This window comes from Brassica rapa, chromosome A08, assembly GCF_000309985.2.
Source record: "Brassica rapa cultivar Chiifu-401-42 chromosome A08, CAAS_Brap_v3.01, whole genome shotgun sequence".
NCBI classification, from domain to species: Eukaryota; Viridiplantae; Streptophyta; class Magnoliopsida; order Brassicales; family Brassicaceae; genus Brassica; species Brassica rapa.
Genome location: NC_024802.2, coordinates 16,054,007 through 16,070,897, shown reverse-complemented (window position 1 = coordinate 16,070,897; position 16,891 = coordinate 16,054,007). Strand labels below are relative to the sequence as shown.

At 34.7% G+C, this 16,891-nt stretch overlaps 3 protein-coding genes and 1 non-coding gene across 7 annotated transcripts; 3 read left to right on the top strand and 1 right to left on the bottom strand.

The window, feature by feature from the left end:
• Positions 1-316: 316 nt before the first annotated feature.
• LOC103834991 (phosphatidylinositol transfer protein 3) lies at positions 317-2,348 on the top strand. Of its 2 annotated transcripts, none has more exons than XM_009111081.2 (6): positions 317-423; positions 799-900; positions 974-1,150; positions 1,262-1,360; positions 1,443-1,688; positions 1,786-2,348. In XM_009111081.2, the coding sequence occupies exons 2-6, from the start codon at positions 844-846 to the stop codon at positions 2,086-2,088; spliced, it is 882 nt and encodes a 293-aa protein (XP_009109329.1). In that variant the 5' UTR covers positions 317-423; positions 799-843; the 3' UTR covers positions 2,089-2,348. The 2 variants fall into 2 exon arrangements, with proteins under 2 accessions (XP_009109329.1, XP_009109330.1); XM_009111082.3 differs by lacking the exon at positions 317-423 and adding an exon at positions 434-657.
• Positions 2,349-3,597: 1,249 nt separating this feature from the next.
• LOC103835541 (vacuolar sorting protein 39) lies at positions 3,598-9,570 on the top strand. Its single transcript, XM_033278105.1, is given in 13 exon segments — positions 3,598-3,608; positions 3,945-4,038; positions 4,115-4,169; positions 4,468-4,679; positions 4,758-4,890; positions 7,320-7,443; positions 7,531-7,618; positions 7,620-7,928; positions 7,991-8,524; positions 8,608-8,734; positions 8,737-8,843; positions 8,924-9,107; positions 9,196-9,570. Coding segments are annotated over 13 exon segments (2,004 nt in total). The 3' UTR covers positions 9,222-9,570.
• On the top strand, positions 3,644-3,717 carry TRNAI-UAU. Its single transcript has one exon. It is a non-coding gene; the product is annotated as a tRNA-Ile (tRNA).
• Positions 9,528-16,818, bottom strand: LOC103834989 (nucleolar protein 6). Of its 3 annotated transcripts, none has more exons than XM_033277082.1 (25): positions 15,035-16,818; positions 14,795-14,956; positions 14,557-14,722; positions 14,362-14,478; positions 14,139-14,272; positions 13,921-14,071; positions 13,762-13,829; positions 13,321-13,419; positions 13,092-13,204; positions 12,811-12,985; positions 12,613-12,723; positions 12,469-12,547; positions 12,235-12,378; positions 12,015-12,128; positions 11,781-11,902; positions 11,617-11,699; positions 11,428-11,534; positions 11,216-11,336; positions 10,994-11,131; positions 10,807-10,903; positions 10,596-10,721; positions 10,406-10,498; positions 10,193-10,305; positions 9,883-10,111; positions 9,528-9,792 (listed from the first exon to the last, which is right to left on the bottom strand). In XM_033277082.1, exons 1-25 carry the CDS (start codon positions 15,185-15,187, stop codon positions 9,670-9,672), a joined length of 3,138 nt encoding a protein of 1,045 aa, XP_033132973.1. In that variant the 5' UTR covers positions 15,188-16,818; the 3' UTR covers positions 9,528-9,669. The 3 variants fall into 3 exon arrangements, with proteins under 3 accessions (XP_033132973.1, XP_033132972.1, XP_009109328.1); XM_033277081.1 differs by having other exon boundaries at positions 11,410-11,534; positions 15,035-16,809; XM_009111080.3 differs by having other exon boundaries at positions 9,883-10,109; positions 10,200-10,305; positions 11,410-11,534; positions 15,035-15,187.
• Between the last annotated feature and the right edge of the window lie 73 nt (positions 16,819-16,891).

Genomic DNA, 16,891 nt, shown 5'->3' with positions numbered 1-16,891 from the left:
CCAAATCTTATTACTGCACGATTTTCGGATCTCTTGTCTCTTACAATAATAATCGTTTCAGATCTTATATATTTGGTCAAACAAACAAACGCCAAAAACTGAAAATTAATTATACAAAAATAAATTAAATAGTACTACTATTTATAATTTACCAACAGTTGGCCTTTCACATGAACATAAAACACATACTATATGCCCATTTTAAAAAAGTTTCGAATATCAATATATAACTTATTAATTAATAAAACGTATTAATTTTAAATGCCACATAAATTGGTTAATGTCTTTTCCCACGTTTCATGCTTTTAAGTCCTTTTAAAGTGGGAATGATACTCGCGTGACGACCAAACCCCATTGATACCTCTCTCTCTTTCGTTCTCTCTCGACTCTCGATCACTCATACAAAGAGATCCTTATTATCAGGTTAGATCCTCTTTGCGTTTTCAACTTCGTTTTTTTAGTTCGTTCTAAAACTCTAGAAAGCTGTGTACCATTTCCAAGTCTCTCTCGGCCAAGAAGTTTGCGATCTTAAAAAGTCAAAATATATGTAACAAATGCTTTGAATTATAATACGTTTCGAGAAGGCCTGTGATTTTCTAGAGAGTTTCTTCAAAGTTGAATTATTGACAAAAACTTTGTAGAATCTTTATTAGTCAGGTAAACTAGAATGGATTCTTGATCCCGTATTAGATGTTAGATTATTATTTTTCTATTAATAGCCGATCAAACTATCCTCTTGCTGATTCTTGAATCTAATCTAGCTCCTATTGGATCATAACTATAATTTACCATTTCTAGGCTTTGAAGCTTTCTCGTTAGAGATTAAAAGATTGTTAACTAAACATGTTTAAGAGAAGGAATGCGCACCAACTTGATGATGGTTCTCAGCATGATAACAAGGTATACAAGAATCTTTATTGTATTTTTCTCTCATTAATATAACTTCAAAAGTCTTACGCCTACAAAATTTCAGGTTAGAGAATTGAGATCTGCGATAGGGCCGCTCTCTGGACAAAGTTTAGTGTTCTGCTCTGATGCTTCCTTGAGGAGATATTTGGCTGCTCGAAACTGGAATGTGGAGAAAGCCAAGAAAATGCTTGAGGAGACTCTCAAGTGGAGATCAACATACAAACCTCAAGAGATCCGTTGGGTAAATTTAACTCTCCTTTTTTTTTTTGCTAACAGATTTAACTCTATTTTGCTCATATATTCAATGATTTTGTATATTTTACGAGTAAATCTTGTTTTTAATTCTCTCCAGAATCAAGTAGCACATGAAGGTGAGACCGGTAAAGTTTCAAGAGCTAGTTTTCATGATAGACAAGGCAGAGTAGTGCTTATAATGAGACCAGCATTACAGGTAAATAAGCGCATTTTCACATATTTGACTATTTTAAAAATATTTTTCGTTAGTTTTAAAAACTCTTGATATTGTAAAACAGAACTCAACATCAGCAGAAGGTAATATCAAGCATTTGGTCTATCTTCTTGAAAATGCAATCCTCAATCTTCCCAAGGGACAAGAACAAATGTCTTGGCTCATTGATTTCACTGGTTGGTCTATGGCTGCTAATGTTCCTATGAAAACAACACGTGAGATTGTCTACATTCTACAGAATCATTACCCTGAGAGACTCGGTATCGCCTTTCTCTACAATCCACCAAGACTTTTCCAAGCAGTATACAGGGTAAAGAGTCATTACACATTCATCAAAATGTTTTTTAATCTTTTTAAAAGTTTTTGAAAAGAGTCATTTATTTACCTACTCTTATCCCTGTACGTAGGCTGTTAAGTACTTCTTGGACCCATGTACAGCTCAAAAGGTCAAGTTTGTGTACCCTAAAGACAAAACAAGTGATGAACTGATGACATCACACTTTGATGTTGAGAATCTTCCCAAGGAGTTTGGAGGAGAAGCAACACTAGAGTATGATCATGAGGAGTTCTCAAAACAAATGTGTGAAGATGATGTCAAAACAGCAAAGTTTTGGGGACTGGAGGAGAAACAGTATCCTAAACCAAACGGTTTCTCTCCAGCCGATGTTGTTCCTGAGCCAGCCACTTCTCTTGCATCAGCAGCTAGCTGAGACATATATACATACACACATAAACAAGAATAGTGAAGGTTTATTCTCGTGGAAGAAGAGCCAATAAAATGGTGATGTTTACTTAGAGAATTAATAAGGTTCCATCCAAGTCTTTGCTTAGTGAGCCAAAGACTTTTTTAATGTTATAATTAACAGAGGCGTTCCTTGTCATGAATGTTGTATGCGTGTGTGAGAATATTTTTACCGTGTGTAATTGTTTTGTGTTTATTAATTGAAATTATCAGAGTTATCCTTTTATTTATGATTATTTTTTAAAGTTTAGTCATGCGTTCTAATGAAATATTGCTCTGAACAGATCTATCTTATATTACAATATTTTTAAGTTATATGTCAAGATGAGCTTTGAAAGGCTATTAAGTATCATGTTTATCTAAAGCTTTTAAACACAAAATTTAAAACTCTATTAGGGCTGTTCAATATGGTAAAACCGAACCGTACCGAACCGAACCGAACCGAAATAGATAATATGGTTTGGTTTTGGTATATACCATATAAACCGAATGGATATAATTTTCTAAAAACCGTAGGATTTGGATATGGTTTGGTATATAACCGATTAAACCGAATAAACCGAACAAAACCGATTAAAAGTAGAAACATGTAAATATGTATCTATTTTATAACAATACATGAAAATCTATCTGTTACATAATTTAAATTTGTGTTAATAATTATTACCATGATTTTATAGTAATAAAAAATCTTAATTTGTAAAACACTTGAACTATAACTAAATAACAATACATCGCAATTCAGACATCTTATTTTCTAAGTCTTTTTTGATCTTTTTGATTTATTTTAGTCTTCACTAAATTAATATGAAGATTATAAATTTGATGGACAATAATTAATGGAAATTTTTCAATTGAAAAAACATGACTTTAATGAACACTAAATATGGAAGAGTGAAAAAACTTTTCTTTTGTTTCATATTTTTATTTTCAAAATTTCAAGCTTTGATTTTAGTTATAGATTTGATTATTTTATTTGATGGTAGAAGCATTTTTACTTTTTTGTTCATTTATTTGAACATGTAATAGGTTTTTAATAAATGAGTGTGTTGACAATATGACTCTAAAATTCATATTATATGATCTCAAACAAAATAATTATGTTTTTTGGTATAAAACCGAATAAACCGAAAACCGACGGTATATAAACCGAACCGAACCGAAGTAAATATGGATTTAGAATGGTAGTTATATTTTACTAACCGAAATACCGAAAACCGAAAAAAACCGAACCGAAACCGAACCGATATCCGGATTGAACACCCCTAAACTCTATTCATATTCTATTTTTATTAATAGTAAAATAAAACTTTATTATTGATGGAAAGTACAGTGTGTATTTTTTTAAAATGTAGAAATAAGTTTAACTATTTAAAATTTATAAATGCAAAAATGAAAATCATTACATAGCTATAAATAAATATTATGAATTCAGTTAAAATTTAAATTCATGCTCTATCATATTAAACATGAAATAATGAAACCAATGTGATATATATATATGTACATTAGTTATCGAAACAGCTCCCGTAGCTCAGTTGGTTAGAGCGTTGGTCTTATGAGCCGAAGGTCGCGGGTTCGAGCCCCGCCGGGAGCATTTTTTCTTATTTAATTTTTTTTTTTTTTCATAATTTTCACAATTTTTTTTTTTTAACGAATGCACAATTGACTCTCAAATCATCATCTCCGTTCTCATCTACAAGTGAATTCAAGTTCAAGCTCAACGAAATTTGTTGTAATAAAAAAATTTCCTTGGTAAATTATTTGAGTCAGTGTTGATGATCCTATTGTTCTCAGCTTTGATTCTCATCTCTCATTTCTCAGTTACATCTCCTCCGCCTCTGCGCTGCGTCAAGAGCCTTACGTCCTCGAGACGACCGTCTCTGGCTTCTCTAAGAAACCTATCGTGTCCATGAAGGTTCTAGCTTCAAGAGAGCTGCTTCTGTCTCTCTCTCTCTGAGTCAATTGCGTTTCATAAACTTCCTAACTTGGAGACAGTCGCTGTGATCACCAAAGCGAAAGGCGCGAACGGCTACTCGTGGGACGACCGTTGAGACTTCCTCTGTGTCTGAATTTTTAGTTGTGTCTTGTCTGCCTGTATGTCTCGGAGCTTTGAGTTGTTTCTTGTCTCCCTGTCTACATATTGAATTGAAAGTTTGGACTTTTAGTTGTCTCGGAGCTTTGAGTTGTGTCTTGTCTGCCTGTCTACACATTGGATTGGAAGTTTGGATTTTTAGTTGTGTCTGAGCTTTTCAGTTGTGTTTTGTCTCCCTGTCTAGTACACATTGGATTGAAAGTTTGGATTTTTAGTTAAGAAGAGTTGTTTTCTGATGATGGGTTTGTTCAGGAGGAAGAGGGTTTGTAGAAGTGAGAGACTTTGGAGTTCCTGATACTGCAAAGTCCATTTCTTGGTGTGGTGACAACATTTGCTTAGGGATTAGGAAAGAGTATGTGATACTTAACACTGCTAATGGGACACTCTCTGAGGTGTTTCCTTCTGGTAGAGTTTCTCCTCCTCTTGTGACTTCTCTACCTTCTGGTGACCTTCTCTTGGGGAAGGTGTGATTATTGTTGTAGCATCTGCCTTGACGGTGTTCTTTGGAGTGTTATTTTATTAGTTTCTTCTTTGTACTTGAGAACATTGGAGTTTTTGTTGATCAAAACGGGAAGCTACTTCAGACGGAGAGGATTTGCTGGTCAGAGGCTCCAACGGCTATTGTCATTCAGAACCCGTATGCAATAGCCTTGTTACCTAGACGAGTTGAGGTATGTAAAGTTCTAAGAGAAGTTAGTTTGGTTCTCTTTGCATTTCTAGAAACCTGTTGTTATGTGTTTATGCCTTTCGTTTTAATTAGGTTCGCTTGCTACGAAGCCCTTATCCTTTAATACAGACCGTTGTTCTTCGGCACCTTCAAACCGAACTGACTGAAAACCAAACTTTACGGGTCGGTCCGGTTCGGCAAGTTTGGTTCGGGTAATAACAGCAGGAGATGATGAAAATATGATTCTATTTTTCAATAATGTAGAACTAGGTGTTCTGCCCGCGCATGCGGGCATAGTGTTTTTATTGATATTTATTTGTTATAACTATTAAATCAAAATCAACATAAAAAATTATTAATTATGTTTTTTAAAAAATAAATCAAACATTAAACTTAATATTTTATAATAAAAATATTATTTCAGATGAAACACAAAATTATCTTATTTTTTAAAAATATATTTTATTTTTGAGAATTTTATTATATTTACTTATAGTCAATAATCAAATATAACATATAAATAAAATATTATTAATATATATTCATTAGCTTTTATCAAAGTATAAATATATGCTTACTGTTGTGTTAAATTTTAAAAACATTCACATATATTTTATAAAATATATTTGTTTGTTTGATTAGCATTTAATTATAAATGTTTTATATCTAACTATAGATTTTATAATAAAATATTATTTTCAGATAACAACAGAATAAATCTAAGAATTATCTTATGTTTTAAAATATGTTTTTATTTTTGAAAATTTTATTATATTTATGTATAGTCAATTATCTAATATAATATATAAATATAATATTATTAATAGAAATTCGTTTTAATTATTTATATTTTAGATAATTCTTACTATTATTAATTTTAATCACTTATTTAATCAGATATATTTTAAATTCATTTTTTATTTTTGACTAATTTATATAATTTATTTATTAAGAGTATAAATGTTTTGTTATAAATTTTAATCACTTTTTTAATAAGATAGATTTGAAATTCGTTTTTATTTTTTGACTAATTTATATAATTATTCATTAAGAGTATAAATGATATTAACCGGTCTAATTTTTAACGTGAGAGCTATGTTGCTGTTTTGTTATAAATTTTAATCACTTTTTTTAATAAGATAGATTTAAAATTCGTTTTTATTTTTTGACTAATTTATATAATTACTAGGTGTTTGGTCCGCATATGCGGGCATAAATATTTTATAACTATTGATTAATACTTTCATTACTAAATAAAAACTATAATATAAATTATTATTTATATTTTCATCTAAAATTTTATATGTCTTATAATTGTTTATAATTTTCTTTGTATATTACAGTATACTTAGGAAATGTCACTTTTTTAAATATAGCATCTTTTCAATTATATAAAATTAAGAATTTTACTTGATGAATATTTAATTATGGGTTTTTTTTTAATTTTTATTTTTTATTAAAATATTTTTTTCAGATAACAATACAATATATATTGGAATTATCTTTTTATTTTAAAATATATTTTAGATTTTAGATAATTCTTATCATTATTAATTTTAATCAATTATCTAATAAAAATAAAAATTTGTTTTATTTTGTAGTTAATTTATATATTTTATTCACTAAGGGTATAAGCGATATTGACCACCCTAACTTTTAACGTGAGAGCTTCATTGTGAAATTTTACTTCGCAAATAATAGTATAACTAGAGCTTGACCCGCGCACCCGCGCAGGTGTTAGTTTTTTTTATAAATAAATATTTATTTGTATAAGTGATAATATATATTTTAAAAGTTACCCGTTTAATTTATTTTTAATATGACATTTCTAAACACAATAATTCTATAGTTTATATTGAGTAGTTTTATTTTATCATGTAAACCCTTAGTTATATCATCTATTTATTTAGAATATGACCTGTAAAGTCACACAAATGTATTTTTATTTTTTATGGATCAAAATTTTATGATTATATATAATAAAATTGTTGTATAAACTATTTTTATGGATCACAATTTTATGATTATGTATAATAAAATTTTTGTATACTATTTACTATGTATATGTGGAATTAGTAAAATAATTACCGTATAATGTATGTAATTATGAAATGTATATATGGAATTAATTATTTTCAAACACACATATGTATAATAAAAAAAAAGAAAAGACAATTAATATTAAAATTTAGGTTTATTAATTATTGTTACCATGATTTTTTAGTTAGAATTTGATTTTGGAAATACATTAATTGAAGAGAAAAGACAAAAATCCTAAAAGATAGGTTAATTAATAACTTCAGTGGCATGCTATTGTAAATATAGTGGAAAACTAAGGGATAATCTAATTTTGTACTCCTCTTTTAATAGATTAGATAGTATAGATTTTGCTTTAACTCGTATCAGATGGCTTTTGAATTTTTCTGAGAAATCTAAGTGTCATGGCAGATTGTGCAGTTAACAGCTTCAGGAAACTTTGAGGAAGCCATAGCTCTATGCAAGTTACTCCCTCCTGAAGACTCAAGCCTAAGAGCCGCGAAAGAGAGTTCGATTCATACAAGGTATTAAAAGGCCAGAACTTCAATGTTTACCCAGTGGTAAATGTGAATCTTTATGTTTATATTCCTTGCCTCTTTATCATGATACAGATTCGCTCATTATCTTTTTGAGAACGGGAGCTATGAGGAAGCCATGGAACACATCCTAGCATCTCAAGTAGACATCACACATGTACTTTTCCATGTATCCATCCATTATTCTTCCTAAAACAACAATTATTCCTCAACCAGATAAGATGGTGGATGAAGCTTCTCTTTCTAGAGGCTCATCCGGCATTTCAGATGATATGGAGTCTTCGTCTCCATGATATTACTTGGAATCTGAAGGCAATGCAGCTCTTGAATCTAAGAAAATGAGCCACAACACTCTGATGGCTCTTGTAAAGTACTTGTAGAAGAGGAGACCTGGTATTATAGAGAAGGCTACTTCTGAAGGAACAGAAGAGGTCATTTCAGATGCTGTTGGCAAGTCTATGAAGTCCAACAAGGTAATATCTGATTCTTCACTACTTTTTTTTGTTGAGGTTTGAAGAAGTTTTTTTTTCTGCAGGGACGTGGTGTGATCCTCCCACTTAACTCAGGTGCCAGGGAGATGGCAGCGATCCTTGACACAGCTCTTCTCCAAGCACTTCTTCACACTGGCCAGTCCGGAGCTGCTGTAGATTTATTAAAAGGTGTCAACTACTGTGATGTAAAAATTTGTGAGGAGATTCTCATGAAAAGTAAAAATTACTCTGCACTGTTGGAATTGTTCAAGAGCAATTCGATGCACCATGAAGCCCTTAAGATTCTTAAACAGCTCTTGGAAGATTCCAAATCAAACCAGTCAAAAACTGATGTTACGGAGCTGTTTAGTCCTGAGTTGATCATTGAATATCTCAAGCCTCTCTGCAGGATTGATCCAATGCTTGTCCTGGAAAGCTGTCCGACACAAACCATTGACTTGTTTTTATCCGGAAACATCTCTGCAGACCTTGTCAATTCTTATCTGAAGCAGCATGCTCCGAACATGCAGGGTAGATATTTAGAACTTATGATGGCGATGAATGAAACCGCAGTTTCAGGGAATCTCCAAAACGAGATGGTGAGGAATAATAGCACTTATGTGGGAAGCATTCTCATTGAGCTTAACGTTAGGCAGTAACAGTTTGGATGATGTACTTACAGGTACAAATCTACCTTTCAGAAGTGCTTAATTTGCATGCTGCTCAAAGCGCGCAGCAGAAATGGGATGACAAGGATCATCCTCCTGAAAGGAAAAAGCTATTGTCTGCGTTAGAGAGCATACCAGGGTACAGACTTTGTTGAAGCGTCTTCCACGTGATGCTCTCTATGAAGAGCGTGCTGTTATATTGGGGAAAATGAATCAACATGAGCTTGCTTTGTCGATCTATGTTCATAAGGTAGTTGATCAGTAATATTCTCTTGTCACCAAATAATCTCTACATTGCTTATGGCTTATCTCGTTTTTTTTTCCTTATAGTTTTATGCACCTGATCTGGCGCTGGCTTACTGTGATCGTATACATGAGTCCATATCTTATCTACCATCTGGAAAACCGTCGAGCAACATCTACCTCACACTACTTCAAATATACCTGAATCCTAAGAAAAGCGCAAAGGACTTTGCAAAACGTATTGTAGCTCTAGGATCATTCAAACTTGGAGGTGTGTTTGTGTTGATGGATGAAACATAAAGCTTTAGGATTAGAGGTTATTCATCGTAACAGAGGAAAATGTGTGTTGAACTAAATAGGTGAAAGAAGAAGTGTACAAACATAGGAAGGGAGTGGCGCAAGTAACAAGCGAGAGCATGTGTTCATTGTGCAATAAGAAGGTTGGGAACAAGCGTCTTTGCTGTTTATCCCAACGGGAAACGTTAGTCCACTTTGTCTGCTTCAAAGATTCTCAAGGCATGAAAGCTGTTGTTTCTAAGACACCACGTGGAAGAAGACGATGACATGATCATTACCGTAACATAACACAGGTTTAGGGCACTAAACCATCTTTCTTTTGACAACTCTATCGGTTTGCAGAAAATGATGATTGATACTCTTGAGAAACAGTTGCTCTTGTTGTAAAAATCACTTTGAATGAGATTAATTTATAAAAGAAAGATGTTTGATTGGTATTGTAGAAACATATCATGTGTACTCATCAAAATTGATAAACATTTTGAGTTCAAGTCAATCAGAACTAAGAGATTCGAAACTCTTTGAAAAGAAAGCTTTTAGAGAAAGCGTGGAGACTTGAGCAAGTAGATATCTCTAACCAACCCTTTACCCATCTCGCCTACCGCCTTTAACATCTCTACTGGATTAATTTCCACTTCCTCTTCATCACGTTCTCGTTTCTGTAATCAAACATTACACATTTGATTACATTTGTCTCTCTTTTTTTTTCCGGTTGGTTTAAAGAAAGTTATCTGAAGTTATGTTCTTACCTTTGAATTGGGTTTACTCCAAGTTAAACCAATCGCGTCGCCTCCTATATGATCATACCACGGCTTCAACGTTCCAAACTCTTCATGCAACCCACGCATGAAGCACTTGGTCGGCTCGAAGTCCACCATTAACTTCTTTTTAAGCTCCTCAGGGCTTCTCTTCAAATCTCCAGGCAATAAAAACGGGTTGAACGCTTTACTCGCCTTTCCACGTGCTACGTGTTTCCCTGCTCAAATCATTTTGCAAGAATATATTAGTTTTTGGATTTAATGACAGAAAGATAAGAGAGAGGAAGATAGAGAGCCATGTTTGGGACCTTGGTTAAGTTCCGACGGAAACAAAAGATGATGTGGGTAAGGTAATTTTTCTCTGTGGAGAAGAACAACTGCGTCATAGTTGTTCAAAGGTGTTCTGAACAGGCACTGCAAACATATGTAAACACAATTAAATACAAGTCACCATCATGTTACTTGTAATACCATCTCAATACAGTGCAATGTGTTTTCAATGTATCTCACTCACCTCCCATTGAACAGAATCATTGTGTTCTTGCAGTACCAGCTTACTTAATACGTTTGCACTGCTTCGAGCATAAGCCACCAACCTTTTTAGTTCCTTTAACAAAGTTATAATAAATTTTGAGTTAAAACAAGAAGATAAATTAACAGAGCGAGGCTAAGATGCTTTTCAAAAGGGTATGCTAAGTACTAACCGATAAGTTTGGTGAAAGTGTTGTCCATGCTTCTGATGCCTTATCGTAAGGAGCTGCCAAGAACATGGCTGAACTTATGTTTTGTCTGTCCTCTTCATAGCCCTTTCTACTCGACATGAAGTTATCCTATAAATCCAGAAAGCATTTACATATGGCGTTCTTAACAAAGTTATCTTAACATTAGACCCATTACTTAAAAAGAGGGACTCACATTGATCTCCTTCTCGTCATTTCTGCCAAAGTCATTGTTTATGTCAACAATTAACGGATAGAACATCCAGTCATAGTCTGCTAGTAATCGCAAGAACCTGTTACACAGTCCAGCGAAAAAGATGTTGGTTAACACCATTACTTGATTGTTCTTTTGCAAAATCAAAATTATGGTGGCGGAAAGAAACCTTAAGAAGCCGTTGATTCGAGAGGAAGGAACGCCAAGTGGGAGAGGTGTGAGGAAGACATGTGCAACCAAAAGTTCAATGGCCTCTTCTGCCAGGCAGCCAGAAAAGAGATGCGCAGAAACCCATCTTTTCGCAAGCCTTAAGATAGCGGACAGAAAAGGTATGAGGTTATGAAACTTCAAAGCAGACAAAAGTACACACGTGAAGTTTAACGCCTTTTACCTTGCAACTGATGCATATATAGGGAATCGTCCATGCAAACCATTGATCATGCTTGCATGTTGACTGCGAATGAAAAGCATTTTATCGGCAGAGGAAACATGCTTCACCGGGTCAGCTCCAACTGCAACTCAGTAGAAATACAGGAAGTCAGAATCAAATAGGAGAGATATTATGAGTGCAAGGGAAGTACTCACTTTCTCTCTTCACCAAACTCAGGCCTCGTTCATGCAAGATTCTCAGGCGAAATGCGTAGCCACGCATGAACACATCGACGTTATCCTCAGTAGCTGTGGACCTTATTCCCTTAATCGTCTGAAGGCTGTCAATATTTTCATTTGTAAGAATACATATAATACTGTGACTTAATAGTATGAAGTGTTTCTAACAACAGTTTAACATACTTCTCTGCAATTTGAATAAGGAAGGCAGTTTTCGTTTTCTCAATTGCCAAATCATCCATGGGCCAGTTACCAGACCCTTCTAGCTGCGAATAGCAAAAGAATGCGAGTTTAGATAACTAACAATACGTATATACGCTATTAATCAACTGGAGTACTGATCCCACCTGAATCATGACCTCCATTGTTGGTATGCAAGATGGCATAACTCTGTGTTGTTTTTGCGCATCAATTTTTCCACAAGCCAGTGGGTGAGGTTCAGGAGGGAACACAGATGTGAGTCTGAGAGCTGACAAGTCAACGAGGAAAATTAGATATTAAAAATCACAGATACTGCAAAGACGAGTACACACTTATTTTGTTGAAAGCTCAGTGCAAAAAGGAACTAAAGGAAAACAAACCTGAATCTAAAGGCTGAACGCTAGAAACTTTTAGAGGTATGCCTTTGATCCCACGCAAGCACTGCGAGAAAACTTCGAAGGCCTCAAGCAAATTTCCAGATGTAGATATTGGATCTGAGACATCAAAGCATTATTGCAGAATTAGTTTGAAACTATGATGAGACACACGTGCAATGCATAGACCAAAAAGAAGTGAAAAGTTCAATGACTCGAGTAATACCTTTATCCCCGTAAATCAGAGAGAAGTCAAGTTGATCAACTAACTGTACAATGTCATCGGACGAGAGTGAAAGATGCCGCTTCAAGATATATTCAACAATCTGTTTCATGATAAGATGTCTTGTCCACTGCTGAGTCCCCCAGACTAAGATAATGAAACAGGCAAGTACTCAGCTTGTATTAACTTGAAACTTCTTTATTAAACTCTGCCAAAAAGTATGTATTGATAACACACCTGTGCTTTCCGCTATTCTTCCATCTTTAAACCTCCTTAGCTCAGACTTCTCTCCCCAAAACTTTCGGAACTTGAGTGCCTAAGAAAGATAGGCTATTTAGTAAAGACCGAAGGAGACAAGATGCTAAATAAATCTTGATGTACCTCTGTCTTGTTTTCAGCATCTGGCCCGATATCAACTGTTCTAAAAGCATTTTCGATAGAGCTGATAGATACGCCAATAAAAAGTGGTTCTCTGTCAAGAACTGAGAAGCCCTGTTTCAAAGACAGTTCAAATTGTTAGAATAACATGACCATTTTGGGTGCAGTGAAAAGTAAAATTCGTGAATCTGAAAAACGTACACTCTCCACATATGAATCATGATTGGAATTTCTCCAGACAACGCGGATTGATTTTGCTCTGTCACCCAGTCCTTGTTCTAGAAGGGTATGTACTCTCTGCTCATAGGTTCTCCAATACTCCTTGTCCAAACAAAACCCTGATGTAGACACTGCTGTTTTCCCTTTTAGGTGTAACCTAAGATAACTTATATGTTAGGATTGCTAACTAGAACAAATAAAAATTAGCCACTTCCAACAACACAAATAGATGTCAATCAAGAGAAGTGAGAAGCCAAGCTTACCTAATGCAGTGATCATATCTAACAGGATAGTCGATCTTAGTCATAAAAGCCTCTTCGAATCCTCCATCTCTGAGTTTCATACATTTAAGCGTCGAAGAAGCCTCATCTCGAAGCTGCGGTCATCAACAAACAAATTACATGAACAAGTCACAAAGACAACCACAGCCTTGGATAAATCATCAGTATATCGAACTATATTGAGTTAAGAGTTTTCTTTAGGTTAAGGTACCTCGTGGAATCCAACACTAGTCATCCGGAAAGCCAAATTCATAAGTGTTGATGAATCACATATAACAACAGGGAACAACTCTTTGAATTGCAGTTTCTCCTGAAATTTAAACGTTAACTATCAGTAAATCACAGTACCCAGGGAACAAGACACCAATGTGCACACATGACAGTTTCTTCGACATATAATACTTGCAATAATACTATTAATCAAGAAAGTCAAGTGCTAGAAGAAAACTTGACTATCAAACATGAAAAGCTAGTGCCTACATAAGCTTTTTTCAGTAGTATTAAGACTTCCATTTGTAGTCTTTGGGTTACTACACGATGCTTTATAGGCTATTCAACTCGATGACACTATGAATCCAGTAGCACCAGTGCAGAGTCATACTGCTTTGCCAAACAAAAACAACACACACTGATAGGCAAGTAGAAAACGCACCTCCTTGGAGACAGGGCTTTCACTCTGTGGTGGAAAAAATAGACCCCTTTCCCATAATTTAGAAGTGGCTGCCAACAAAAAAAATAACAAATGTCGGTTCTCCACGTTGCAGAATCAAATACTTACAGCAAATCTAGACTTAAAGCTGTATTAGCATACCTATGAAATCCAGTGTCACCCTGAATATGTCCAATGCGTTTAGTGACTTGTTAATTTTGCCATGGGTTGCAAGGTATGATAGTATCACAGAGATTAAAAATCCATTCAAGCAATCATGGACGTATATTGAGCTCCTTTGTCTAGCCCATATCTGCACACAACCATAGACGTTTTAAGACTCCAAAATAAACACAGGGTGAACAGTTAACTAGACATACCTTCAGCAATATCAAAGCATCTCCCAACTCCTTCCACACAGAAAAAGTTTTCTTGAGAAGCTCAGAGTTTTCCTCCAGAAACATATCCTCCAATATGCTTGAGTTGTAAGTCGGCGTTGGCTGAGCGACACCATCTTAATCATCAAAAACAAATCATAATCATCAATAAACTGATGTCTCAACATAATCATCAAGAAAACATTAATGAAACAAATCGCATTACCTGCAGTTACAGAACGGACGTTGTTTCTGCTCATACTCAGCTTTGCAACATCAAACAGTGATGTCGCTGAAGGAATTATCCTTATGCAGAATCCAGGAAAGTTATCAACTTTCTTAGCTGCAACACACATTCTCAACTTTAACACATTGCCACCTTTCTTAGAGCGGAAAAAACAAAACTAAAGCACAAACCTACCAGGGAAAACAACTAAGACTGGCTTCCTAGCCTCGTTCTGTAAGGTTGACCACTCAACCTTCTCAACGGACGATGAAGCCAACAAATGCTTCTTGAGTACACAAAGATATAGACATCTCTTGGCATGGTACCGATGATTCATGTAATCTTTCTCATAGAAACATTCCTGCAATAACCCTTCTCTAGTTAAACACACAACATAGATTTCAAAACTTCGAGATAACCAATAGAAACTAACCTTAGGCAAGTGGAGGAGAAGATCAACAGAAGCTTCCGGCTTCGCCATACAACGAGTGGAGTAACTTCCACAAAGACTGAAACCATTAGGCTTCTTGAAAGTGAACTCCACCTTATCAGCTCCAATGTCTCTAACGAAACTGGGAGCTAACTCTGAAGTAACCTATGGATTCAAAGTCTTTCAATTGTTAATAAAGCTCAAATTTTTAGAAAACCCAAGATTCAGGAAGCGAGAATCTACCTTGAAACCTTCGGGGATTGCATCAATGGCTTCTCTAATGGAAGAAACGAGACTGTCCACAGGCTTGCTGAGAGAATCGTAATCTATGCGAATGTCTTTTAGCAAGCTGTTGACTTTCTGGATACGAGAGTCTGTCACTGTATCCACCTCCATGTTGACTGGATTCTCGACGGCTATGGGTTTAAGAAGAATCCTTCTGGAAAATTAGGGTTTTGCGTCTGAGCGAGGAAGAAGATGAAGAAGAAAGGCTTAAACCCAACAGTGCTGTTTTTTAGTTTTGTCTTTAGAGATATACGATGTCGTTTCAATAAAACGATGGTAATCGACCTATCGTAAATTTGTTTAAGACCATTTTTTATAAAGCCCAACGTCTTTAGGAGGCCATATATAAAGCCCAGAGATATTAGAACATGCAACAAAGTTCTTGGTAGTGAATAATAATAGATCAGAACTCAATCTTATTTAATTAAAAAAATACGAATTGGATTATCTGATCTGAATTTATAGGACGGTCTTGAGAAAAAAAAACGCGATGCAATATTATTTTTGGACCCAAATTTTGTAGAGCCATTATATATAAATGGTTATGGTCTGTAAGAGAAATATTAATATTTATTGTAAAATGGTTTTGGTCTTCTAAATCTTGGTTTACACAAGCTCTTTCTCTTCTTGGAAGACCTGGGAACAACTTCTGAGTTAAAAGAAATAAGGTCTCTTGGGCTCAAATTATCTGGTTCTATCAGGGAGTAGCTAGATTTTCTTTCATTATTTGGTTGGCTGTGTTGGACCATCTATCTACTGGCGTCAGGATGAAAAAATGGGGCATAGAAGAGCGAAGATGTGTTTTCTGTGGAGAAAGAGATGAATCTCGAGACCATCTCTACTTCGCTTGCCCTTATACTTATACAGTCTGGCTAAGATGTGTGGGAGGCATAATAGGAGACCGAGCAACACTGGATTGGTCAGACACTCTGGTCCTCCTTCATGATGCCACTCTGCCCGCTATGGATTACATACTACTTCGTCTAGTGTTTCAGGTTACCGTATATTTTGTTTGGAGAGAGAGAAATGCACGGATGCACAAAACGAGCTGGTTGGATACAGGCCAGCTGTGCAGACATATAGACAGAACAATTTGTAACCGTATCTTGGCGCTAGGTTACCATGGTTCTTATAAGTATGAAGGGCTACTAAGAAAATGGTTTGCAGTGTATGGCTAGATAAGGGAGAATCTGAGTCTTTCGTAGACAGCAAGGGAGGTGAAGTCTATGGGTCATCATCGGTCCTTATTGCTTGCATATTCAGGGTCATGCTTTTTTATTCCATTTCTTTATGCCTTTAAATAGATCGATTCATCATCTGTAAATGACTCTATTTTGTCATTCCTTTAATTAATTTGATATTTATCAAAAAAAAAAAAAAATCTGGGTTGGTTCTGCTAGCTTCAAATCTATAGACATATGCTTGACTTACCTACGCATTCCAGTGATTATATAACCGTGTTTATGAATTTACGAGTATTAAAAATTGTCAACAAAACATTTTTTAAGCATCACTTTACTATAGAAGAACTATTAGTCAATTCTTTTCAGTTCTAACGAAAAATATCGGTATTCAAACTTTTGAACATATGTTTCAAATCACAAAATATGTAAAATCAATAAACATCAGTTTGTTAAGCTTTACATTAGGACTGATCTGATCACCCAATAATGTGCTCAGGTCATTAAAAATGTTATATGCGGATCTAATGTGCAGTTTTCTAAAGAGTTCAACGGATTGAATATCGGCGGACATATTGGACAATAGTTACTCAATCAATCAATACTATTAAAACAGAAGCAATTTTTATCTACT

Coding starts and splice junctions, on each gene's coding strand:
- LOC103834991 (XM_009111081.2), top strand. CDS start 844: ATGTTTAAGAGAAGGAATGCGCACCAACTTGATGATGGTTCTCAGCAT. Junction 901..973: donor GTTCTCAGCATGATAACAAG/GTATACAAGAAT, acceptor ACAAAATTTCAG/GTTAGAGAATTGAGATCTGC. Junction 1,361..1,442: donor TAATGAGACCAGCATTACAG/GTAAATAAGCGC, acceptor ATTGTAAAACAG/AACTCAACATCAGCAGAAGG.
- LOC103834989 (XM_033277081.1), bottom strand. CDS start 15,187: ATGGAGGTGGATACAGTGACAGACTCTCGTATCCAGAAAGTCAACAGC. Junction 13,205..13,320: donor CTAGTGTTGGATTCCACGAG/GTACCTTAACCT, acceptor TGATGACCGCAG/CTTCGAGATGAGGCTTCTTC. Junction 9,793..9,882: donor GGAGTAAACCCAATTCAAAG/GTAAGAACATAA, acceptor GTTTGATTACAG/AAACGAGAACGTGATGAAGA.